Source organism: Pezoporus wallicus, unplaced genomic scaffold, assembly GCF_028554395.1.
Source record: "Pezoporus wallicus isolate ANWC-B61680 ecotype Strahan unplaced genomic scaffold, APGP_CSIRO_Pwel_v1 contig_7502, whole genome shotgun sequence".
Taxonomy (NCBI): Eukaryota; Metazoa; Chordata; class Aves; order Psittaciformes; family Psittacidae; genus Pezoporus; species Pezoporus wallicus.
This window is the reverse complement of record NW_026635625.1, coordinates 10,233-36,990: the sequence shown is the minus strand read 5'-3', so window position 1 is coordinate 36,990 and position 26,758 is coordinate 10,233. Positions and strand designations below refer to the sequence as shown.

Genomic DNA, 26,758 nt, shown 5'->3' with positions numbered 1-26,758 from the left:
AATGTCTGAATGAGACAAGCGAGAACGAGAAAGGTCTTCAGGTGGAAGAGAGACCTGTATCTGCCACACCAGAGGTCTTCCTGCACTCTTCTCCAGGATGAGCAAGAACAACTCTCTCATCCTTTCATCATAGGTCCCTATCCTTCTAATCATTTTTGTGGCATTTCCCTGGACCCTCTCCAACAAGTCCAGTTTCCAGTTTCTTGTGCTGAGTACTCCAGAGCTGGACAGAGTTTTGGACTTACTGCTTATTCCTGCTGTATTCTCAATGGCCATGTTATACCCATAAAAGTCTGTATGGGAAAAATCCACAGATAACCAAACTTACCAATAGTCCCATTAAAAAGATGACTAAAAAAACCTCTGCACTTAGGGAGCAATCAACAGATTTTCACAGCTTCATTTTATGCGGAAAGAAATAGCAACACCTCCCTAAACTGACTAAATTTAAACCCCAACTACCCGGGAGGTCTCACTTTTGCAAATACAAGAACGGAAGTGCTCTGGGAGCATAAACTCAAGCCTGCTGCAGAGTGTCAGTCTTAAGACACTGTTGATCTTCTACAGTAAGAAGAAATAAGGGCTAGATGGTGAGTGCGCTTGAAGAGAATTTCAGAATTGCTTCCCGCCATGCAGATGGCAATTGGTTTCCCTGAAGTATAGGTCAGGGGGGCAGTTCTGACGTATCCAATGTCACAGGCATCTCTTATTACCTGACACCCAGTCTTTATCACAGGTTTTTCTTTAACAGTGTTACGAACTCAGCTTGGCCTGTGCTGTTAAGTACACGAGCTGCAGCTGCACTAGTGCTAAGAGTAACAAAAAATGAAAGGCTGCAAGCTTATGATCACTACGAAAATTTTGACACAGCAGAACAGAGCTCCCGAATAAAATATGGTTAAGATTAACTGGTACCATTCTGTCATCTTTGTTTTGTAAACCCCAGCCATGAAAGCTGTAACTTGGGGTGTCGTGGTTTAAACCCAGTCAGGTAACTTGTTCACTCACTCCCAGTGAGTGGTGCCGAGCTGACAACAATCGAGGTCCGTGTCTGTCTCCCCCCCCCCCCCCCGCACCGGGGCTCTCCACTTCCCCGCTCCCGGAGGAACAGGGAGGAGGATCGAGAGAGTGCAACTCCCACGGGTTGAGACAAGAACAGTCCAGCAACAAATCACCACCGCTACTATCAGCTAAAACAATGATAAGGGAAAATAACAAGGGAAGAGAATACGATACCACCGGCCAAGAAAGCGAGTTCCACCCGGAAGCCCCGTGTCCTTCCGGGTAACTCCCAGTTACCCCTCACACCGGGCATGATGTGCTGTGGTATGGAATACCTCCCCGGCTAGCCCGGGTCAGGCGTCCCGTCTCTGCTTCCTCACAGCTTCCCCTCCTCCCTGGCAGAGCATGAGCCTCACAGAGTCCTTGGTCAGGGTAAACATCACTTAGCAACAACCGAAAACATCGGCTTCACCAACACTGTTCTCAAGCTGGAAGTCAAAACACAGCACTGAACCAGCTACCACAAAGGAAAAACATGACTGCTACTGCTGAACCCAGGACATTAGGTCACCCTGAATTATCAGTTTCCTTTACTTTAATTTCCTCAAGGACATTCCTCTTTTTTCAAGAAGGAGAGTTTTCTTAAGGTTAAAAATTTTAACAGTGCGTTTATGTGACAAGAAACCAAATAAATTTTATGCATGCCTCTCAAACTTCGTATTCAAACTTCAGGCATTTTGACACAGAAATTTTTCCTATTAGAAGGAGAAGTGGATGCGAAGGGGCAAAAAGAAAAGATGTCTCTTCAGCTTTTAGAAATTAGAGAAATTGTAATCAACACTAACTTCTGCTAATAGCATCATCTGTTTAATTGACGCTGATGTACAAACTGTCACCGTATTCATCATTTACACCTGCAAAAACCTGCAAAACAAAACTCAGTGTAAATTTGATCTTATCTGTCATTACAAGTCCTGTATAGTATCAAGGGATTTTGCTTTCAAGATGTCTCTGATTCTCCTATGCCATGCTCACACTGTTTAGGGCTGCCTTCATCCAGAGAAAGGCTTGGAATACCCACATTAATAAAACGTTTATTGATAATTACTATTTTTCATTTTTGACATCAAGTGTTTGAAGTGTATAGCTCCAGGGAGCACATAAATTCCAGTTTCAAAAAATTAATCATTATTTACAAGACTATAAAAATATTTCACACTTAGCTTTTACTTAACCACTCAAAATTCACTTCTTAGAGACCTGGCATTCCCTCAAAGAAAACTTTGTTAGCTTAAGAACACAGGCAGAGCTGTTGTCTTTTCTTTATTTCTCCTACAGGTACTTTGATGAAAGAAGCTGAAGTGTGAAAATGCTGGCCATACAGAGCTGGAGATGTGTGTACTGCTGCAGAAGACAACGAAACCAACAGCCTAGGGCTCTTATGGGAGTTTAAAAACTGAACTTGAAAATACACTAGATGTAGCGAGTGGTCAGAAAGCTGGTGATGCTACTATTTTTCGAAAAGCACTTGTCAGTCCCCATAGTGATTAGTTCATGCAATAGCCGTCTGTGTGACTATTTAGGTTATTTTCAATGATGTTGTGTAAAATACAAATATAACACCAGCGCTGAGGTTTTTCATCTGAAAAAGTAGGGCCCACTACATGCCAAAACCATACGTCGAAAGATCAGACAAGTATCTCAGTGAAGTTTTTACTATTTCCTGACCAAGAGTCTTTCTTGCACACCAGATTCTGGTCTCTTCCAAGGGCCACAAACTCCCACCTGAATTTTAAGTACATATGCATCTTTCAACTTTTTTGCAAAGTCTTGCACTCTCTTCAGCCAACATCCTAGATAAAATAGCACCCTGAAGCTATAGGAAAGCTTTTGGTATATCCATTGCATTGCTGAGCATAACAAAACATTAGAAGATATCATGCCTACAATGGAAGAAGAATGTTTTGGCAGAAGGAGGCCTAGAAGAGGAATAAGTAATTGAGACAGTAGAAAATTACTACATGGAAAGAGGTTCAAAGATCAGAGCAGAGATGTTAAAGCCAGGAAAATAGAAATAAACAGAGAGTGAAGATTAATAACTGGACATGAAGCATAAGGAATAATTCCACCAAAAAGTGGAAATGTCTAGTAAAGACAGTAGCTTCCAGCACGAGTGTCCAGATTTTCTGAGGTCAGTTAATGTTTTGTGACGGAGAACAGAACGATCTGAAGTTTCATACCTGGAGGTTTGGTCTTCCTCTGAAGAGTGCCTGTTTTCATGGTAGTAAAATGTTCTTGTTACAGCAAAGATTACACTATTGCACTCATCTGAGCGAGCAGCAACAAGAATGTCCCAGTAGAAGTTGAAATAGTACATTAGTGTATCAGGTATATAAAAAAAAGTGTTCAAAGTTTAAGTAAGAATTCGCTATAATTTTGTTCTACATTAGGCGTTGCACTTTATGTTTATTTATATATACATACATCAGTGAGCCAATGTATCATTTTTGTTAACAGTTTGCACATTTTCAAGGTTTTAGACAACTGCAAAGGATTGCAATAGGAGGAAGGCCATTAGTGTCAAGCTCATCTCTAATCTGACATGAAAAGTCTCTATCTCCTTATTGAGAGAAGGGCCTAAGTTGTTTCTGCATATTTACTCTGAGGCCAGAAACTAGCTTTACTCCCAGCCAGAACATAGGGATGCAAGACAGTGAAAAAGACTATGACCACCAGTGTAAAACCTGCTACAGTTCCAAAGTCTGAAGACTTTAGCCATTACCTCAAGCAACTTTTTATAGGCTGCTCAGACAGGATGCGTCAAAGTAGGGTGCTGCATCTAAATCCCACTTAGATGTTACTTTACAGTGAGTAGAATTTTAGGTAGTTATTAAAACCAGGGGGAAAAGGAACCTAAACACCATTATTATTTGCTTTGGTGAAGGCAAGATGTAACTGTCTGACCAATTATATTGGACAACAATTTCACATTTGTTCTTTAAATTTATTAGAAGTGATTTATTTCCAAGTAAAACAGAGATTATAACTTTCAAGAACAAAATCAGAAGATACACATTTTAGAGAGACGAAAATAAACAAAATAAAATACTAAAATAAAATTGTTCTGGGCTCAGCAGTACCAGTCATTTTTCTCTTTCTTAGTAGCTGGTACAGGTCATCATGCCCGGTATGTAAACTGGGGGCAGTTACCATCAAGGGCTATATCATTGCTAGAGTCGGCTGGGTATCTGTCAGTTGGTGGTGAGCAGTTTTATTCTCTTCCCTTGTTATGTCCCTTATCATTATTATTCTTGGTGGTAGCAGTAATGGTTTTGTGTTATACCATAGTTACGGAGCGGTTCTTAGCCAGTAGGAGTTACATTCTTTCGATTCTCCTCCCCGTCCCTATGGGAGCAAGGAGAAGGGGGGAAGTGAGAGAGTGCTTTCTTGGTTCTGGGTTGCCTCCTGGGCTTAAACCACGACAGTTCTTTTTGGCGCCCAACATGGGGAAGGAAGGTTTGAGATAATGACAGATGTGACCAGAGTGGGTCTAATTGTGTTTGTGAGCATTTATTGTTTTGGATTAATAGTCACTCGTCACAATGCTGACTTGTTGGCCCTCAGAGCTGTTCTTCATCACACTGTTTCAGAATGTCATGCCTTACTTACAGCCAGTATTTGCTGTGTTGAGTTTATCGACTGGGGGCTTTGGGCTAAAGTTCTTCTTTCTTTGTACTTTAGCATAATGACTTGTAATACAGTAGACTCATTGATCATGAAGTTGATGTGGCTTGCATTCCCAGTGCAGTCGCCACCTCTATACTTTGGGAAGTATATAATAGAAGTGTTTAGCAATTACACATCCTTTTTCTCCTCCTTGGGTGGTCAGGCAGTGAAGGAGACATTCCTTTACACTCCCAGCCCCCTCACAAGAGTTTTTACAGCATCATTTGGGAATTCTGAAGGTTTTGAATGGCCTTTAGGTACCTTTGAGACTTGCTTGCTGATTGTGATGGGGAGCACCATGCTGGCGCACATACAGAGTGTGTTTTACCCACGACCATTTCCTCTAATCTCAAGGGTTAAGCACAGTCGGGTTTGGGCCTCGTTTCAGGTTAGACAGCGATAGAGGAGAACCAAGAGATTTTCCATGAGGCTAGACAATCATGAGTGGCATGGTGTGTGGGATAGTAAGCGCAAGTATCTAGGCCAGTGGGACCCTCCTGTTCTTTGGAACTTCACCCCTGAACAAGTGCAAAATCCAGAGAAATTAGTGTAACACTTAAATGAGGTGTGTTGTCTTCCTGGTCATACCAGAGAGAGACAAATCATGACAATGTGCTGAGGCTTGGACTATGCTTACAGAGCCCTGTTTAACACTCTCCAGCACCTTCAAAATGAAAAAAATGGTCCTGGATCTGATGGAAAAGCAGCAGATAGTGCACCTACTCCAGCTCCAAGCACAGCAGCTACACAACCACAGCAACAAGTACAGTAGCTCCCCAAACTTCAAGGGCAACAGACAGTACAGCTAATCCAACTCCAAGTATAGCAGCTTCACCAGAGTACCAGTTCACATCAAAATCAATTGCCTCTGTACACAATAGGAAAAGCAAACAGGCAAGAAAGATGAAGCAAGATGAAGAAATAATGTGCTCACCATCAAGGACAGCGTCTGACCAGGAGTTATTAGTCTGTGAATCTGAGGCAGAAGGGCTGACATTTTGACCCTGGAGCTCAACCAAGCTATGGAAAATGGGAAAAGATTTTACCCGTCAGCCAGGGCAGTACATCATTACCTGGTTGCTCCGATGATGGGAAAATGGGGCCGACGGTCACAAATGAGAAGGTACACAACCCAAGCAGCTGGGATCATTTGCTAGGGAAGGGGGAATAGACAAAGAAATTGCAAGAGAGAAAATGACCCTCAGCCTTTGGAAGCAGCTCTTGGCAGCTGTGAAAAAAAGGTTTCCATACAAGGACGATGTTATGACTCGTTTGGCCAAGTCGACTACTGTAGAGAAAGGAAACAAGTATCTGAAGGAATTAGCCATTTTAGAGATGATCTCTCACATCAAGCCACGTAATGGGGATTTAACCGTTAATCGAGATGAACTCGAATGTACATGAGCCATGTGGTGAAAATTTAGATGGAATGCACTGTCATCATATGCCCATTCATTGGCAAGAGTAACCTGGAATCACATAGTACCACTAACAGTGGATGAAATGATTCATTAACTCTGAGATTTCGAAGACAATCTCACCCCTTCCATCTCAGTTGCGGAAAACTCTCCCAGGATCTCAAACAATCGAGAGACGATTTATGTGCTCTATTCCGCTCCTCACGTGTACCAACACACGTCTCAGCTGTTAACAAAAGGCATCCCACTGCTCAAGAGAAAAGATATAATACCTACATTCAGGGGCAACTTATGGCTTTACCTGTGGGAAAACAGAGGAAACATATGAAACATGGAAAACCTACCTCAGCTCTGGAGGAACGGGTACGTGAATTAAAGAGGAGAACAAAGGTCAAGGATGATCATCCCATGAAAGCTGCAGCTTCTGTCTCTGGGAAGCAGGTTCCCAGAAGGAGTGGAAGAGCTGATTTTACACCAGCTCCTGTGACAAACACTAGACCCTTTGCACAAGACTTAAGTGTCCAATGTTGTGATGACTATTAGAGGGGCCCTGCCTCCAGCCAGGTGGAGGTAGGGGACAATCGTTTTACTTGGCTGTGTGGATCAGATAGCCTGGCACATCAGTCCCACAGAAGTATAAGGAGCTAGTAAATACCGGTGCACAGTGTAACCCTGATGCCATCAAAATGTCAAGGGGTGCAACCCATTAATATTTCTGCAGTGACAGGAGGATACCAAGAGTTGACTGCACTGGAGGCTGAAATCAGCCTGACTGGGAGGAGATGGCAAAAATACCCCTTTGTGACCAGTGCCAATCGCAAAACAGCAGTGCACCAGTGGCAATACCCCACCATCTGAGACTCCCTGATTTCCATCCATAAGCTAAAGAGTAGATTGGAGAGTTAAGGAGTGATTAGTAGGACCCGCTCACGCTTTAATAGCCCTATATGGCCAGTGCAAAACTCTAACGGGGAGTGGAGACTAACAGTAGACTATTGTGGCCGAATGAAGTCACACCACCACAATGTGGTGCCTTACCTGACATGCTAGATCTTCAGTATGAACTCGAAGCAAAGGCAACCAAGTGGTATGCCACAATTGATGTTGCCAATGCATTTTTCTCAATTCTTTTGGCAGCAGAGTGCAAGCCACAGTCCGGTTTTACTTGGAGGAGCATCCAGTACACTTCGAACAGACTGCTTGAGGGGTGGAAGTGCAGCCGTATCATCTGCCGTAGTGTGATTCAGACGGCACTGAAACAGGGGCAAGCTCCAGAACACCTGCAACACATGGATGCATTATCGTGCGGGGCGATACAGTGGAAGAAGTGTTTGAGAAAGGGAGGAAAATAATCAAATCCTGCTGAAAGTGGGTTTTGCAATAAAATGGAGTAAGATCAAGGGACCTGCACAGGAGATTAAATTTTGGGGAATAAAATGGCAAGATGGACGTCTCCAGATACCCACAGATGTGATCAACAAGATAACAGCAATGTCTCCACCAACTAACAAGAAACACAAGCTTTCTTGAGTGCTGTGAGGTTCTGGAGAATGCACATCCCAAATTAGTTTGATTGTAAGCCCTCTCCATCATGTGATCCGTAAGAAGAAAGATTTTAAATGGGGCCCTGATAAACAACAAGCCTTTGAGCAAATTAAATGAGAGCTCATGCAGAACCCTTGGACAAGTTCTGACCGGGACAGATGTAAAAAATGTACTGCACCGCAGCCTGGAATAGTCTCACCTGGAGCCTCTGGCAGAAAGCTCCAGGGGAGACTTGAGGTCAACCCCTTAGCTTTTGGAGTCGGGGATACAAAGGATCTGTGAACAGCTGTACCCCAACTGAGAAAGATGCTGGCAGCTTATGAAGGGGTTTGAGCTGCTTCAGAAGTGATTGGCACTGAAGCACAGCTCCTCCTGGCACACCGGCTGTCCGTGCTGGGCTGGATGTCCCAAGGCAGGGGCTCCTCTTCACTTCATGCAACCAATGCTACATGGAGTAAGAGGGCTGCACTAATTACACAATCGGCTCGAATAAGAAATCCCAGGAATTCTGGAAGTCATCATGGACTGTCCGGCCAGAGGGCAAAGATATTGGAATATCACTAGAGGAGGAGGTGGTGCGTGCTGAAGAGGCCCCACCATAAAATAAACTGTCAGAAAGTGAAAAGCAGTCTGACGTTTACTGATGGGTCCTGCCGTACTGTGGGAAAGCATCGGAGAGAGAAGGCAGCTGTATGGAGTCCCTGACAACAAGTTGCAGAAACTGCTGAAGGAGAGGGTGAATCAAGTCATCCAGCTGGCCTTGGACATTGCTGAATGAGAAAAGTGGCCAGTACTTTACCTCTATACTGACTCATGGATGGTAAAAAATGCACTGTGGGGGTAGTTGCAGCAGTGGAAGCAGAGCAATTGGCAAAGCAGAGGTGAACCCCTCCAGGCTGCTGCACCATGGCAAGGTATCGCTGCCAGGGTGCAGAACCTGGTGGTGAAGGTACGTCATGTACATGCCCATGTACCCAAGAGTCGGGCCACTGAGGAACACCAGAACAACCAACAAGTGGATAAAGCTGCTAAGATTGAAGTGGCTCAGGTGGACTTAGATTGGCAAAATAAGAGTGAATTATTTTTGGCCCAGTGGGCCCATGAAACTTCAGGCCATCAGGGCAGACATGCAATGTACAGATGGGCTCGTGATCGATGATTGGACCCAACAATCGACACTAATGCTCAGGTTATTCATGACTGTGAAACATGAGCTGCAATTAAGCAAGCCAGAAGGTTTAAGCTTCTATGGTATGGAGGACGCTGGCTGAAGTCTAAACATGGGGAGGGCTGGCAGGCTGACTGTATCACACTCCCACCAACCTGCCAAGGCAAGGGCCATGTGCTTCCCATGGTGGAAGAACCACCGGATGGCTGGAAACATATGCTGTGCCCCATGCCACTGCCCAGAACACTACTGTGGGCCTTGAGAAATAAATCTTGTGACAACTCGGGACTCCAGAGAGAATTGTGTCAGACAATGGGAATCATTTCCAGAGCAACCTTACAGACACTTGAGCCGAAGAGCATGGCATTGAGAGGGTATATCACATCCCTTACCATGCATCATCCTCTGGGAACATTGAAAGGTACAATGGGCTGTTAAAAACTACACTGAGAGCAATGGGTGCTGGGACTTTTAAACATTGGGATACATATCAAAGACTGCCTGGTTGGTCAACACCAGAGGATTGGCAACAGCGTTGGCCTAGCCCATTCAGAACTTTAGATACTGTAGAAGGGGACAAAGTTCCGGTGGTGCACATAAAGGGTTTGCTGGGGAAGACAGTGTGGGTTATTTCTTCAGGGAAAGGCAAACTCGTGGTATTGCTTTTGCTCAGGGACCTGGATATACTTGGGTTATGCTGGATAAAGGGGAAGTCTGATGTGTGCCTGAAGGGGATTCGATTTTAGAAGAAAACAACCAATGAACTCAAATGTATGCTGTTGCCTGCTACGTAGCACTTTTATAGCCCACTGACTAGATCGTCAGGTCACCAGTGACTGGCCCTGACTTCCCTCCTACCATCATCTCAATAAAGAATGAACTTTGATAGAATCTGATAAATTCTGCAGTAAAGGAACGATCAGCATCAGCATGCAACAATCCAACATTGCAAACACTCTAGCCTGCTTTGAAAGTTACAAGAGCTGGAGTCCGACATCATGGACAAGATGGGACTCAGCAGCTTCATAGGGATTGGTCAATTCACGAAGGAATGATCTCTGTGTAAATACATATAGGTATATATATGTATAGTATATATGTATATACGTAAGAGTGATATATTAAAAATGTGGAATCAGAACATGACATGAATGGTATGGAATAAGGAGTGGATACTGTCCTGGGTTCACCAGCAGCTGTCATTTTTCTCCTTCTTAGTCTCTGGTGCAGTGCTGTAGTGCTGAGTTTCAGCCTGAGAACAATACCGATAACTCAAATGCTTTTAGTTGTTGCTCAGTAATGTTTACTCTGACCAAGGACTTTCTGAGTTTCACGCTCTGCAGCAGAGGAAGGGAAACCAGGAGGAAGCAGAGACATCTGACGCAAAACACCCCAAGAGGTATTCCATACGTCATTCCCACTATATAAACAGGGGGCAGTTACATGGAAGTGTTAGATTACTGCTTGGTAGGTCTGGGTATCCGTCAACGAGTGGTGAGCGGTTGTATTCTCTTCCCTTATTTCCCTTATCATTATTATTGGTAGTAACAGTAGCAGTTTTTTGCTATATCTTTGTTACTGGATTGATTTAGCCTGTGGGAATTACAGTCTTTTGCTTCTCCTCGCTATCCCTCCGAGAGCGGGTGGAAGAAGGAAGGGAGTGACAGAGGGGCTGTGTGGGTCTGCCTAAAACAAGACATCATAGAATCACAGAATCATAGAATAGTTGGGGTTGGAAAGGACCTCAAGATCATCTACTTCCAACACTTCACATTAAACCATATCACCCAAGGCCTCGTCCAACCTGATATCGAAAACTGCCAGGGATGGAGCTTTCACAACCTCCCTGGGCAACCTTTTCCAGTGCCTCACCACCCTAAGAGGAAAGAATTTCCTCCTTATACCTAATCTCAACGTCCACCGTTTAAGTTTTAACCCATTACTCCTTGTCCTTTCACTACAGTCCAGAAGGAAGATACTGGAAGGCTGCTATGAGGTCTCCACTCAGCCGTCTCTTCTCCAGGCTCAACAGCCCCAAATTTCTCAGCCTGCCTTCATACAGGAGGTGCTCCAGTCCCCTCATCATCCTCGTAGCCCTTCTCTGGACCTGTTCCAACAGTTCCATGTCCTTTTTATGTTGAGGACGCCAGAACTGCACACAATACTCCCAAGAGAGGTCTCCTGAGAGCAGAGTAGAGGGGCAGGATCACCTCCTTTGACCTGCTGGTCATGCTCCTTTTGATGCAGCACAGGATACATTTGGCTTTCTGGGCTGCAAACGCACGCTGCCTCCACATGTTCATTTTCTTATTGACCAACACCCTCAAGTCCTTCTCCGCAGGGCTGCTCTGAATCTCTTCTCTGCCCAACCTGTAGCTGTGCCTGGGATTGCTCCGACCCAGGTGTAGGACCTTGCACTTGGCATGGTTAAACTTCATGAGGTTGGCATCAGTCCACCTCACAAGTGTGTCAAGATCCCTCTGGATGACATTCCTTCCCTCCAGGGTATCAACCCAACCACACAGCTTGGTGTCATCAGCAAACTTGCTGAGGGCGCACTCAATCCCACTGTCCATTTCATCAGCAAAGATGTTGAACAAGACCGGTCCCAACACTGATCCCTGAGGGACACCAGTCTTTACTGGTCCCCAGCTGGACATGGAGCCGTTGACCACAACGGCTTTATCCACTGAGTGCTCCACCTATCAAATTGATGTCTCTCCAATTTAGAGACAAGGATATCATGCGGGACAGTGTTGAATAATTTGCGCAAGTCCAGGTAGATGACATCAACTGCTCTACCCCTGTCGATCAGTTCAGTAGCCCCATTATAGCCCCATATAGAGCAAAGCAGGATTTCCCTTTAGTGAAGCCATGCTGGCCGTGACCAGCCACCTTGTTGTTTTTCATGTGCCTTGACAGGCCTTCCAGGAGAATCTGCTCCAAGATTTTGCCAGGCACAGAGGTGAGACTGACTGGTCTGTAGCTCCCTGGGTCATCCATTTTCCCCTTCTTAAAAATGGGGTTATATTTCCGTTTTCCCAGTCTTCAGGAACTTTACCTGACTGCCATGATTTCTCAAATATGATGTACAGTGGCTTATCAACTTCATTTGCCAGCTCCTTCAGGATCAGCGAATAGATTTTGTCATGTTTCGATCCTCTCCTACAGTGGGCTTAAGGTCTTAATTCTCACAGTCCCTGCGGTCAGAGCCTTTGCCAGTAAAGACCGAGGCAAAGAAGTCATTAAGAACCTCAGCCTTCTCCAAATCCAGGATAGGCAATTTTGATAGCTTCTGGAGAGTGCCCATGTTGTTCCTTGTTTGTCTTTTATCTGCAATGGAACTACAAAATCCTTTCCTGTTATCTTTCACACCCCTAGCCAAATTTAATTCTAACTGAGCCTTAGCTTTCCTAACCTGGTCCCTCGCTTCCCAGACAACATCCCTGTATTTTTCCCAATCCGCCTGTCCTTGCTTCCACCTTATAAAAAGGCTTTTTTCCTTCGAAGTTTCACACCCCTAGCCAAATTTAATTCTAACTGAGCTTTAGCTTTCCTAACCTGGTCCCTCGCTCCCCAGACAACATCCCTGTATTTTTCCCAATCCGCCTGTCCTTGCTTCCACCTTATAAAAAGGCTTTTTTCCTTCGAAGTTTCACACCCCTAGCCAAATTTAATTCTAACTGAGCCTTAGCTTTCCTAACCTGGTCCCTTGCTTCCCAGACAACATCCCTGTATTTTTCCCAATCCGCCTGTCCTTGCTTCCACCTTATAAAAAGGCTTTTTTCCTTCAAAGTTTCAGCAGCAGCTCCTTACCCATCCAAGGAGGTCTCCTGGCCCTCCTGCTGCACTTCCTTCTAGTTGGGCTGCAACACTCCTGAGCTGGTAGCAGGTGAACCTTGAATATCAACCAACAGTCTTGGGCTCCCCTGCCCTCTAGGGCTATACCCCATGGAACCTTACTAAGCAGGTTCCTGAAGAGGCCAAAGTCTGTTCTCCTGAAGTCTAGGGCAGTGAGCTTGCTGCACGCTCTTCTCACTCTCCTGAGGATCTCACATTTGACCATCTCGTGATCGCTGCATCCAAGGCTGCCTGGTAGCGTCACATTTCCAACGAGCCCTTACCTGTTGGTGAGCACGAGGTCAAGCGTGTCATCTCTCCTTGTCGGCTCTTCTATTACTATAAGAAGGAAGTTGTCTTCCACACAGCTGAGGAACCTGCTGGATTCCTTGTGCTGGGCCATACAGTTGTTCCAACAGATGTCAGGGTAGTTGAAGTCCCCCATGAGAACAAGGGCCTGTGAGTGCGAGGCTTTTCCTATCCGTATAGAGTGCTTCATCCACAGGTTGTCCTTCATCAGGCAGTCTGTAACAGACCCCCCACAGTAATGTCTCCCATAGCTATATTCCCTTAAACCCTTACCCACAAACTCTCTGTTGACTGCTCACCTGTCTCCAGACAGAGTTCCATACTCTCCAGCCTATCCCTAACATAAAGGGCAACTCCCCCTCCCCGCCTGCCAGGCCTGACTTTTCTAAAGAGCCTGTAACCTTCCATTCCAACACTCCAGTCATAGAAGCCATCCCACCATGTTTCTGAAATACCTACTATATCATACCCCCATAGACCTGCACATAGAGCAGTCATCCTCTCTGCCACATCCCTGATCCCTACCCCTGGTAGGCAACAGACCTCCCTTTAGAAGGGGTCAGGCCAACAGACTAGTGCTTTTGTCCCTTTCAATGTACAGTCCCTTACTACTAGGACATATCTTTTTCTCCTCCTTTTGGGTGGTCAGGCACTACAGGAGACAATACATTACTCTCCCAGCTCCCTCACCAGACACTTCATCTGTTGTAAAAGATGTTTTTCATTGATTCCATAAATGCTTAGCTCTACTTAGCACTTGATACAAAGAGAATCACAAAAACACTTCCACTGAGGCGATGTGTTGGCCAAGTCAGTTTACCAGGGTGGCTATCTGTCCAGACAGGAAATATGCCAACATTTGGGGTTAAATTCAATGTTATTACAAAATTGTTGCTTGCAAGGACTCAAATGTGTTAAAGATTTTAAAGTTACAAAGTTCTTTGTGTGTGTGTTAACACAGTTAAGGTGTATGATAATTGCTGATATGACAATGGCTGCTGCAGTTACAGCCAAAAGTTTTTCAAACATAATTAACCATAATTTAAAACATATTTAGAGACATACATTTTGACAAAGCTGTATAGAGTGTATGACTGTGAATAAGACTTTTTTGCTTTTCTCTTGGGGTCCAATATACACAGCTTATAAGCTTACTACAACTGATACTGAGTATCTCATCACCGTTTTGGAAGCTCTTTTCATCCTCAATCATCTGAGGTGGCTGGGATCTACCAGTGACGTCATTCGTACTCCATGGCGGCTTTTCTCATGCATCAGTTAGATCCAAGCAGCCTTTTGCTCTCCCTCCAGGAGCTCTTTCACTGTACTAGTGTGTCTGTCCTTACTCCTGGGCTCTAAAGCCCAGTCCAATAAGCCACTCAAGAGGTGATTGAGCAATCCCTCGCTCATCCATGGCTCAAAAAAACATTCCTGGGCCCCCAACCCTCTTGCTTCATTGCTTAACAATATCTGATCTTGCCCCATCATACTCAAAATTTTTTATGTTTTGCCCATTTGTAGCTCCTTGAGCTCATATACCAGCCAGCAGCCATGTGGATTGCAAGTCAGGGGTTGACACCTTGCAGACCTTTCTGCCCTTCAGTTTTAGTAAGAGGTTCCTTTCCCCCAGTTACTCCTACTTTTCAGAACTACTCATCAGACTCTCCTCGAGATATACCTGTTCCAATCCTCTGGGTCCCACAATCAGTTAAGACAAAACTGGTGGGGTTTTTGGCTCATGCCGGCATAGTTTCATTCCCTTTCTTTTTAAATCGTCTTTTAAACAGTCCATCTTCAACTGCTTATACAAATTACTCTTTTAAGCAGCTCTGTGCCTTCACCAGATGGCCCACATGCTCTGTTTACTTCTGCCCTCATATCTACTTCCATTCAACTATGGCGAGGATCACTCCTAGTTCAAACCACTTCTTTGCCCATGTACACATGGGAGAAAAAGGTCACATCCATGCCTCCATAACAGTTCTTCCTATAGGGACATCCTGCCAACTACATCAACTTAAAAGTTGTGGAATAGATAAATTGAGGCTAAACAAAATTTATTGTTCAAACTCATTTAAGCTCCCCAGCATTACCATGAGATTAAAAATGTCACATGGATTCATCACTATGCTCATGGTTCTTCTTCATGATAAATGATCTAAAATGCGCCCTCATCTAAAAACAGAGGGCCTTCACTTCAGGATTCCTTGCATGGCGTCCTGACCCAAAGGGAATGGTGCCGATTACTGACTCTACGTGCCTACAGCAGAGCTTTTATACCCTGGTCAAATCTGAGCTACGGTCAGGTATAGTCATCTAGCCCCTTGGACTCAGGACCCATATTCTTTACCTGTGCAGCAGAAGACCACCACCATATGGTGAGAGAAGAGCTGTGCACATGCGAAGCTCTCTCAAGCCCTCATCTAAGGTGGGAAGCTTTTGTCAGGTCCTTTTCAAGGCAGGTTTATGTGTACCTTGCTACATGGGCAACAGAACTGACTGTAGTACTCCAGAAGGGGTCCTACTTGCAGATGTATATAGGTTTTGCTGAAATTAGAGTCAAACTAATTCAGAACATTAAACTAAAGTTTTCACTCTGTCAAGACCAGAGTATCTAGAACTTTTCAAAATCTAAACCTCAATTAAGTTTGCAGGTACATGAAGAACAACATGTTAAAATTTTCAAAAAATTGCAAAGCTGTAAAATTCACACAAAAATACCATCTAGAAGCCTCTAATATTTGGAGAACATTCCAAACCAGGCCAGCAAGCATACAGGGTTATCATCATGAAATAGCAGTAACACATCCAGTAAGAGTTATATTTGTAAGCTACAGCAAGATGCAAGCTCTGCTGGAAAAGAGACATGCTAACGTCTATTCTTAGCAGTTGCAATAGATTTTCCACCAAGCTCCCAAAAAGATCATAAACATGAGTTAGCTTCAACATGTTAATGAGTAGAGTAATTCTCTAGAAGAGAATAGAATCTAGATTATGTCACTCTTTTTAGTGCCTTAGGACAGACTTATTAAGTTCTATATATTGCATAACATGATCAGTCAATCAAATAAAATTGTACCAATAACATGCCTTCACAGATATATACAGTCAAGTAACAGTAGTAAGAAAGAGATTACTGACTCCACTAAATTCAACAGAAAAAGTCAAGTCTATTGATTTCCGTACCACATTATGTTTTTTAATATGAAGTAAGAATCAAACACTATTTGATGAAGAAATAAGATTTTTGGCTCTTCGGGAAACAAATTATGATCTTATAAAAGACTTTGCTGAAAGAATATACTGCATGGATTTAGTCTCTTATTCGTACTAATAATGTGCTAGTTGAAACTGCAGGATTTATTGCCTAAAGACTCACAGATTCGTAAAAGCTTTCTGCCTTCCATGGGAAGGAGAACCAGAGGACAGAACACTGTAAAATAGCTAAGTAAATCTTACAGATCTGGCTGAAGAAAAAAGGGAGGGAAATTTCAGTCTCAATATGCATCATTGTTTCAAGTGGTTTCCAGATTTTTTTAATTCTCCTACTTCTAAAGTAAATGTATGTGCCTTTCCCAACTCTGATAATGCCTAAATATTCATTTATTACTATATTACTTAGCCACTAATGACTGCCACTGGAAGAAAGTTTCTACACATGTTCTTGCATTGTCTTAATTGCTCTTACTAGCATCGGCAGATGCACCCTTTACCCCCCAGCAGAGCTGGATAGATTATGTAATGAACCAAAAAGCCTCAGTATTTGTAAAAGACACTCACGGGTAGGAAGAAATGGTAGTAAGTTTAAAATGTACTGAATAAAAATTAACTATAAAGCAACTTAATGAGCATTTTAATTTCTGGGAATCACAGTAGGGAGCTACTCATTATAGAAATTCAGTGAAGATGACACAGAGATATTGAAAGAAATTTTGGAACACGAAGTACAAAGAAACACCCTCAGGAGGTAAAGAAACGTAAACCGACACAACACTAAGAACACAATTCTTTCATAAATAACACAGATCTTTAGGAGTGAAAATGACCGATATTTTCATCCTGAATATTCATATATGTCTCTGCTTTTGCCTAAGATAATGCATCAGATCCTCTACCCCTTCTTCTTAAAAGCTTCAAAATTCACATTTACCATGTCATTTGCTGTCAAACGCTTCTTTGAAAGCCAGTCACAGTGCTTTTCCTAGCAAGGTCTATCAGAGTAAACAAGAAAGCCAAAATACCTCTCTGCATTTGTAACCATTAGCAGATATGTAATATTCTCCCATTAAATAAACAATGTGGCCAATGACATACAAGGGTCTTAAGTTTAAGTTAATAATAAAGTAAAAATAAAACCGCCAACCACTACAAACACACCTAGAAGAAAACAAAATTCATGCATGGTATAAAGATGTTGAAACCAAAAGACAGAGGCTCTCCACAGAAAATGACATGCATAGAGGCATGATACCAAGCAAGAGAAACAGCAAAATCAAAAAGTTCTTCATTTTTTATTTCTGCTCACCTTTGTACATCTTAGCCAAGTGCTGATGAAAGATCTACCAGCTACTCAGCTATGTTCACATTACTGTATCATGTAGTTTATGTTCTTGTCGATCAAAGAGCTAAGCCTCTCAGCTTCAGAAGAAAAATCTCGCAAAATTCCAAACCTTTCCTTTTGGGTAAGATGCAACTCATATTAATGCCTTCATTTGCATTATCTAACATCTCTTCATGCAAAGAAACAATGCCATTTGCGTCCAACCAGAAAACTGGATTTACCCGGGTTATTGCTTCTTTAATGCACCATTGTTTTCTTCAAATCTTTTACCCTTTCATACTTTCCTCTTTTTTCACATTTGCTTACAGACCCATAAAGTAGTAGAAAAACCTACTTATTTTTTAATTATAAAGGAAGTAGTCATTGTCTTAACACTCAAAATACTAGATTTGCATTTTGTTACTCTCAAAACACTGGAGAGCATAAGGTAAAAAAATTCACAGAAATTCTGGCAGAATAGCCTACAGCAAGTATTTATGGAATAAGATACTCTGAGACTTAGCCTTTATTTCATGAGCTCATGAAGAAATAAAACAAACAGGAGCTCAATCCCCTTTTGCCCACACTAGTCTACCTTACTCCATCATGGTGCAGGCATCACGTGTATCACAGTGGGAAGCAGGAAAGCCTCCACATCAAAAGCTTTTGTGTAAGCTCATATTTTATACCTTCCAGCTTAGATGTTTGGTCCATTTCCATAAATTAGTAGATTCTGATGAAGCTGTCATTTGGAGATAATGGCTGCAAGAGACAGCAAGCTAGAAGTAATAGTGACTGCCTTTAGCTCTTTCTGGCCACCTGACCTACCTCTGTGTTGCTCTCATTTTGACATGATGGAACTGCTCCCTGCACACACTGAGCCTTAGCATGCGCTGTGTTAGCCAAAATGTGAGCAGGAATTGAGTGAACAGTGACAACTGTATATTTCCTTCTCTAAGGGGATGACAAGTTAGAGATCTTGAAGGTAGAGTCGCTGAAAAAAAGCTGCTGTCAGATTTAAAAAAAAAAAAAAGAAAAGAAAAGCTAACACTTTGACGTCTTCAGGCAGTTGAGAAGCTGTGACTGTGGTAGGAGATAGAGTAGTTTAGAGGTTATGAAATACTTGGACTTCTCAGATGTCATAATAAAACTGTCTCTGCTAGACGTGTTTAGAAGTGTGTTTTGTTTTTTTTTTTTGGTAGAATTTTGAAGTGAAAAAGGGTTTACAATATAATTTTAAGTTTGGTGCAGAGTTAAATGAAATAAAACATTTACAAATTATCTTGGGCCTGAAGAAGGAAAAGATAATAGTTTAGTTTAAATGCGGGGTTTTCTCCCCTTCTTTAGCACTTTAGTCTTGCCTTTCAGTTCAGAGACTGTTCATTTTAGAATAACAGATAATGCCAGGTAGAAGATATGTAGGATACTCTTACCTGTCTGATCTAATTCTTATTAACAGAATTGAAATTCATTACAGGCTGCTGGTTTGCTGTTGCAACTGAGACAGAAGTGGCATAGTTTATTTCTGCGTCGTATGCGAGCTCCTTCTAAACCGTGGTCTCAAGTTGATGAAACAACTGTAAGAGCAATTGTAGCTGTTTTAAGTTCTGAAGAACAGTCTGCAGGTTTGCAGCAGCCTTCAGGAATTGGTCAGAGACCAAGACCTATGACTTCTGAAGAACTTCCTGTAACATCTACATGGAGGTCAACCAACAGTAGAAAAAGCTTAGCAGAAACTGAATTCTCTGATGATTCCTCTAATGCTGAAAAGTAAGCTTCTGAGATCTTCTAGAGACTGTAGATCATAACTGAATTTAATTTCTCCTACTAATATAAAGTGAGAAACAATAGAAATACAATTGAAAGAATATACTATCCTATGCTATATGTCCTGCATGTCCCGCACGACATCCTTGTCTCTAAATTGGAGAGACATCAATTTGATAGATGGACCACTTGGTGGGTAAAGAACTGGCTGGATGGCGGTACGCAAAGAGTTGTGGTCAATGACTCAATGTCCAGCTGGAGAACAGTAAAGAGTGGTGTCCCTCGGGTCAGTGTTGGGACCAATTTGTTCAACATCTCTTGGTGACATGGACAGTGGGATTGAGCGCACCCTCAGCAAGTTTGCTGGTGACACCAAGCTGTGTGGTTGGGTTGATAGGCTGGAGGGAAGGGATGCCATCCAGAGGCACCTTGACACGGTTGTGAGGTGGGCTGATACCAACCTTATGAAGTTTAAGTGCAAGGTCCTACGCCTGGGTTAGACCAATCCCAGTCCCAGGCACGGCTACAGGCTAGGGAGAGAAGAGATTCAGAGTAGCCCTGTGGAGAAGGACTTGGGAGTGTTGGTTAATGAGAAAATGATCATGAGGCAGCTTCAGTGTGCGCTCACAGCCCAGAAAGCCAACTGTATCCTGGGCTGCATCAAAAGGATCGTGACTAGCAGGTCGAAGGAGGTGATCCCGTCCCTCTCCTCTGCTCTCATGAGACCTTACTTTGGAGTATTGTGTGCAGTTCTGGTGTCCTCAACATAAAAAGGACACGGAACTGTTGGAACAAGCCCAGAGAAGGGCCATGAGAATGATGAGGGGACTGGAGCACCTCCTGTGTGAAGATAGGCTAAGAAAGTTGGAGTTCTTCAGCCTGGAGAAGAGAAGGCTGAGTGGAGACCTCATAGCAGCCTTCCAGTATCTGAAGGGGGCCTACAAGGATGCTGGGGAGGGACTCTTCATTAGGGACTGTAGTGATAGGACAAGGGGTAACGGGTTCAAACTTAAACAAGGGAAGTTTAGATTGGATATAAGGAGGAAGTTCTTTAAGGGTGGTGAGGCACTGGAATGGATTGCCCAGGGAAGTTATGAATGCTCCATCCCTGTTGGTGTTCAGGGCCAGGTTGGACAGAGCCTTGGGTAGCATGGTTTAGTGTGAGGTGTCCCTGCCCATGGCAGGGGGGTTGGAACTAGATGATCTTAAGGTCCATTCTGACCCTAACTGTTCTGTGGTTCTGTGCTGCACGATAGTTGTAATTTCATTGAGAAGCGTTTCATATATGTGCCTGCTTTTAGAGAGAGCAACCAGGAATATTGTCTATGAATTTTGATCTCTGGCAAGAAGTCACAGAGGAGGTTCAACCCTAAGATTCAAATACAGTGCATGATCAGTGTCTTTTCAGATAGTGTTTAATATCTTTTGGAATTACTAGAATATGTAGTCATGCAATAGGCTAATATGTAGATATAAATTGTTCTGTGCCACCTTATGAAATCACTGGTATGTCCTGTATCTACCTTATTTTTTAGAGTTTTAATGAAGTCTGCACTTCCTGCACTTCACCAGTCAAAGAAGTACAAGGACAAAGCCATTTTGCGCTCCAAACGAGCTTTAGATGACAGGTCAGATCAATCATCAGTGAAGTCTACAGACAGCAGTAGCTATCCAAGCCCCTGTGCTAGTCCTTCTTCTCCAACCTCTGGAAAGGTAAGAGTTCTCATAAACAAATGACCCTATTTTTCAGAATTAATAGAACTTCAGAAATATATTTGCTGGTATCTTTCAGCAGCTATCAGGTATTATATTGATAAATAAAGACTCTAACTTAGATTATCATTTTTAACAGCTGCATAATACGTATGTTTTTCTAGAACTTAAAATCTAGACTAGATGTCCTTGTTATACTAGTTTAATACAGTAATGATTTTACTCTTTGCAGACTGCTGAGGTAAAGCTGTCCAAACTAGAAAAGATCATGTTTGGTTTTTATTTTGAAACTTGATACAATACCAAGTGAAGGTGTATTATTATTTATCTTTTTCTTTAATAAATTTGTATACAGTGCATGCACTTTGAATTTTTTGGATTCTGTCTTCCTGTGTTTCTGGAATTGCATACATTGATACCAGTTCTCTTTTAAGTTTTGTTTTATCTGCCTTATTATGGCTGCTTTCTTTTTTAATGATGGTTATTTTAATAAAGCACACGTTTCCTAGTGAGGTTATTGGTATAACTCTCCCTGTGTACTTGAATAGTAAACTGCAGTAATATTGAAGAGATCACTGCAAGGAAAGCCCATTGTTTGTCTGGGTACAGACTCATTGAAGGATTTAATAATTCCTCTTAAATCTTCAAGGTTTTAAATTCAGCCAGTATAAAAGGTAGAAAACTTATTTTTCCTGAAGGTGGAAATAACGAGTAGTTTGCTTCAGGCTACAGTCTGGAATGATTAATTTTATGCCATCCGAAAGTGTGTCAGACTTCAAAGAACTGTAATTGATCACTAGACTATTTAGGCCTGTTCTGCCAGTCTTGTTTGCTGCCCCTGATGAATGAATTATTATTTTTGAAAGTGCTGAAGGAATGTAAAATACATTTTAAAACCAATTCAGAGTGCACCAGCTGATAGCTTCTGTGTTTCTTGTAGAATCTGGGTAAAAAGGGTAGGAATGCATTCAAGAGATTTCTATCTTTGTGTGTTTAAAACTCTGGAACTAAAGCCTAGTTGGGTTTTTTTGGTTGTTGGGTTTTTTGTTTGTGCGGTGGTTTGGGGTATTTTTTTGGTTGGTTGGTGGGTTTTTTTGTTTGTTTTTTTTTTTTTTTTAGCTTAATTTAATTTTCTTTAATATTTCCAGGATTCCAAATCTCCTTCACCAAGACCAAATATGCCAGTCTGGTACTTTATAATGAAAAGTAGCAACGTGCAAAACATTGATATTTCTCAACAGAAGGGTATATGGTCTACTACGCCAAGTAATGAGCGAAAGCTAAATAGAGCCTTTTGGGAGAGCAGCATGGTTTACTTGATATTTTCTGTTCAAGGGTCTGGACACTTTCAGGTGAGTCCTTAGTTAATACTGAATATTAGCTTTGGTTAATGGTTTAGGAGAGTGCAGCAAATGACTATGTGTAGTATGGAGGTTTTTGCTTATGACTTCTGACCTCTAAGAAGTAAAGATTAGCAAGCAAAAGTAAGTGGTTGCTGATAAAAGAGTACTTCACTCTTCTCTGAAATACACCTTTTTAGCTAAGTCAGTTTGTCACTCAAAGGCTAAGAGCTAATTGCTTCTGAGCATCTTGAGTCAGAATAATATTTAGACCCTGCATTAATTCTTTAAAACAACAAACCAAACAAATTCAGACAAAACAGGGGATTGCTACACTTTTCTCTGTGTGCCAAAGTAAACATTGTAACAGGCAATTACAGTCAAGTCAAAGCTTTCTAAAGCCAGTCATTTAATAAATACATAAATGTGTTTATTAAAAATTTTAATAAAATCTGTTCTGTCTGAACTGTAGTGTTAAAGTCAGGAGGTGGAAGGTAATGGCCATGATTCTTCCAGAGCTGTTTCTTTACTTCAAGTTTAGCAAAGTGTTGGTCAACAACTTGTTGACAAATCTGTAGCCATTTGAAGTTAAAGACTTGACCTGTAGTGAAGTAGTGCAAAGTTGCAGGTTGGCTGTATTCTGGAGGGGGCTAAACTCAGTTGTTCCAGGAAAAAACAAAGTTCAACTTAGCTCTTTTTGTATGAACTGTTAATGAAAATCAGCTAAACTTAAAATCTAATGAACTAGCCCAAATACAGCTGCCTTGGTGCCGCTACTGAAGGATTATGGTGAGATATATGTATGATGATTTGCAAATGCAGTACTGGAAAGTAATTTTCAGCACGGCAGTTGTTACTGAAAATGGTCTATATTGTATTGGTGCTCTAGACGAGAAATCTGGGAGAGAAAGGCATGCTGAAGTCAGGAGCATAGGTGGTTGATGTTGCCTTAGCCTTCTAGTTTGACAATGCACTGGGCATTCATGGGATTAACAGTATGAATATTGTTGTGTACCAAGTGTCTCTTTACTTTCCAGCTTTATTTTTCCCCTGTTCCTTTTATTAATTTCCATTTAAGTCTGGCTTGAGCTGTCTAGGACTGCATTTGTCACAACAGTAGTGTGTGCTGCTGACTTAAGTAGTGCACTGCATCTTGTGGACTCTTAAGTCGTAAGTAGTGTAAATTTTCATAAATACCTTATAAGTTTGGTGCATGGTGGTTTGTTTTGTTTTTGGTGGTTTGAGTTTTTCTTCCTTCTTTGTTGAAGTGAGGAAATAAAAAAGCAACTTTGACCTCTTTCCTTGAAAAACAGCTATACTCTCATAATTCCATGTGAAATTTTCTTAACATAGAAGGAACATGGGAAAGAAGGAATGGATTTCTGAAAAAAAATACCTACAACTAACAAGGAATAGCTAATGAACTATTATGTAGTAGAACATTCATCTTGATTCCTTAGGATTCAGGTGGTTTTGCAACACCTTTTCCACTTCTGTTAAAAAGCTAAAAAAAACTTTGATAATTGTGAGAGATGAATTGAGAGGCATTCTGTAGTGAAACCCTGGAAGGGGTATTTGAGGTGGGAAATCACATACAACTTTCTAGGTGTAGACACTTCAAAAGATCCAGCTTAATGGGGGAGAGTACTTTGAAACTAATTCAAAAGTTTCATATATAGTCAAGTAATTTAATTCCAATGTAAGCATAAAGGCTGTAATTGTGTCTTTCCTTTTATATTTCAATTTTTGCTCCAGGGTTTTGCTAGAATGGCGTCAGAGATAGGGTGTGAGAAAAGTCAAGACTGGGGATCTGCTGGTTTTGGAGGGGTATTTAAGGTGGAGTGGATCCGAAAAGAAAGCATTCCTTTCCAGTTTGCACACCATTTGCTCAACCCTTGGAATGATAATAAGAAAGTACAAATAAGCAGGGATGGCCAGGTAATGTTCTCTTCTAAAGTCTTCCTTACTTGGTGTATTGTTTGTTAGCTTGTTTAGCCTTGACATTTATCTCAAAACACTGGAGAGCATAAGGTAAAAAAATTCACAGAAATTCTGGCAGAATAGCCTACAGCAAGTATGAAAAGAAAAGTTTTCCTCTTTGCCACAGAGCACAACTAAGAATCAAGCATTACTGCTCTTGACGGCTGTGCAGGATGCCCAGGGCAGACTAAATAAATTTTGCCAAAACGCTTGCCCAACCTGCTACTACAGTAGCAGTGACTCTCCTAACTCATTAACTCATAAGTTTTTGTAAATATATGAACTAATAAGGATTTTTTCCTCAAAATACAGTTTCTATAGGTTTTGCGTGTTCTATAAAATAGTGCTGCTTAGTCCTGTACTACCAACACTGGGGATTTAAAAACAGAGTGTCATATAGCAGTCTGCAGGTCTGCATTTGTAACAGAATAAATTGCAATGGATTATAAGCTAGTTTTATAGCATTTTTTTCAGCAACATCTGTAACAGGGCAGTGGCTAATGATGTGTTTTAGCAATAGATTTGTTCTCTGAGGTAGTCTGTCACACGTGAGTAAACTGTCCATCATTATAGCTTTGAATTTTCTGTAAAGCCTGAAAAGAATCTTGAGGTAGAATAAAACTTAGGACAGTTCTCCAGTGTGTTAAAGCTAAATGCAACTGCAAAAAGCTGAAAGAGAATTGGCACAAGAGTTCTCTGGCAGTTTCTGCATTCTCCCCAGTCCACTTGCAAAATATCTTTAGAGATTCCAGAGCTAAACTTCCTAATCATCTTCTTGCTACTTCTCCAGAACCTCTTCAGTTGTAGGAATGAGGAAGGGAAGGTAGTACGTAATGGAGTTAACAGTGCTTCTGTTGAAAGTGGCTCTTAAGACCTAAAGAGTCTTAGTAATCTGAAAAACAGTTTGTTAATATGTATGATTCCCCCAAGAGCCATTGTATAGTGGCAGGTGACCTGCCTTTCCACATTCTATACCACACTTGATGGAATTAAACTTAAGAGGTAGGGAGAATAATGATCTCTAGTTAATAAGTGACTTGTGGCAGGTACAAGGCATATGGTGCGTTGTATATGGTGGTGGTGTGTTCACTTGGAATTCTAGTCTTAAGAACTAACATCTTGCTGTGAATAATAAAATTCAAACAACCTGAATGCCAAGGTACCTTACAAAAGTTCTTGTCTTGTCTTTGAGCCCTAGTAAAAAAAACTTCTCCTATGCAGGAGTTCTAATCTATGTTTCGATAGCAAAATGAAGGAGCTCTTTCAGAAAGACTGAGAGCAATCACCAGGAACTTCATCTAACAGTTTTGTTATAGTCTCCATATGTTCAATAGTAGCAGTGCAGATAATTTCTGTAATTTCTTGCTCGTTTGTAGGAACTGGAGCCGCAGGTTGGAGAGCAGTTGCTACAGCTTTGGGACAGTATTCCTTTGACAGGAAAAAACTCAACTGATTGAGCATGTCAAGTAATGTGATAGAGGTAGTTATTTTATGTATTACTTGCTGGTTTTATAATATATACAATGTATCATTGCAGTACTGTCTGTCCTTTGTAGTATGTGGGCAAATAGGTACACTTAGTACTAAATATTCTCTTTCTTTTGATTTTTTTTTTTTTTTTAAATTTTAGCTGTCGTGGTTGAAACATCAGATATAACTACTAGAACCAGTAGCAAGCCTGCAGTACGAAGATGAGGAAGAAGGTGGCACAACAAGCTCCAGAAGTTGTTAGTCATGCTGTGAAGCTAGTAGAGGAAAAATAAGGGGAATTATGTTGGTTTCAGTATTTCCTTGTCTTAACAAATGTCCTGATGTTACTCACCAGCCTAGTTTTGACTGAATTAGTTTTTTATAGTAGCATGCAATTGATATTTAAAAACACATTTAAATTCCAAACTGAGTTTGAAACAGTGGACCACATGCAAGTTGTTTGTGGGTTTAAAATAGCACAGCAGACAGTTTAAATATACAGTTTACGTTTAAAGCTTTCTCAACACAATAAAATCTGTGAGAGAAACCAGTGTAATGTGAATTAATCAATCTTGCAGTTTGCTTAAATAAATTGAGAATGCATGTCTCCAAATATATTGAAAGATTCTGTAAGTATTGGTTGAACTTTCATATGTGCAGTGTGGAGAAAGCAGGATATATTCATACAAGCAATTGGGTAGCAGGAGAATGTTAAATTTTAATTTAAATACATAAATAAAAGGAGCATGATACCTCTGAGAATGGATTGGTCTAGCAGTGTTTCCATTTTTCGGTAGTTTTCACCTTTTAAAGGTAGTCATACTTTGGCAAGCTGAAGAACAGTCTTTTGGAGGCCTGCTGCCAAATGGTAGTCTTAATAGTTCACTAACTTGCAGTACAACTTTATTCATCTTTCAGCGTAGTCTTCATGCTTTATTTC

General features: G+C 41.7%; 1 protein-coding gene across 1 annotated transcript; it reads left to right on the top strand.

The window, feature by feature from the left end:
- Positions 1 to 19,005: 19,005 nt before the first annotated feature.
- On the top strand, positions 19,006 to 26,368 carry LOC130592674 (3'-5' RNA helicase YTHDC2-like). The gene is made up of 6 exons (XM_057397169.1): positions 19,006 to 19,318; positions 20,851 to 21,028; positions 22,177 to 22,380; positions 24,124 to 24,306; positions 25,725 to 25,828; positions 25,979 to 26,368. The coding sequence occupies exons 1-5, from the start codon at positions 19,083 to 19,085 to the stop codon at positions 25,803 to 25,805; spliced, it is 882 nt and encodes a 293-aa protein (XP_057253152.1). The 5' UTR covers positions 19,006 to 19,082; the 3' UTR covers positions 25,806 to 25,828; positions 25,979 to 26,368.
- The last annotated feature ends 390 nt before the right edge of the window (positions 26,369 to 26,758 follow it).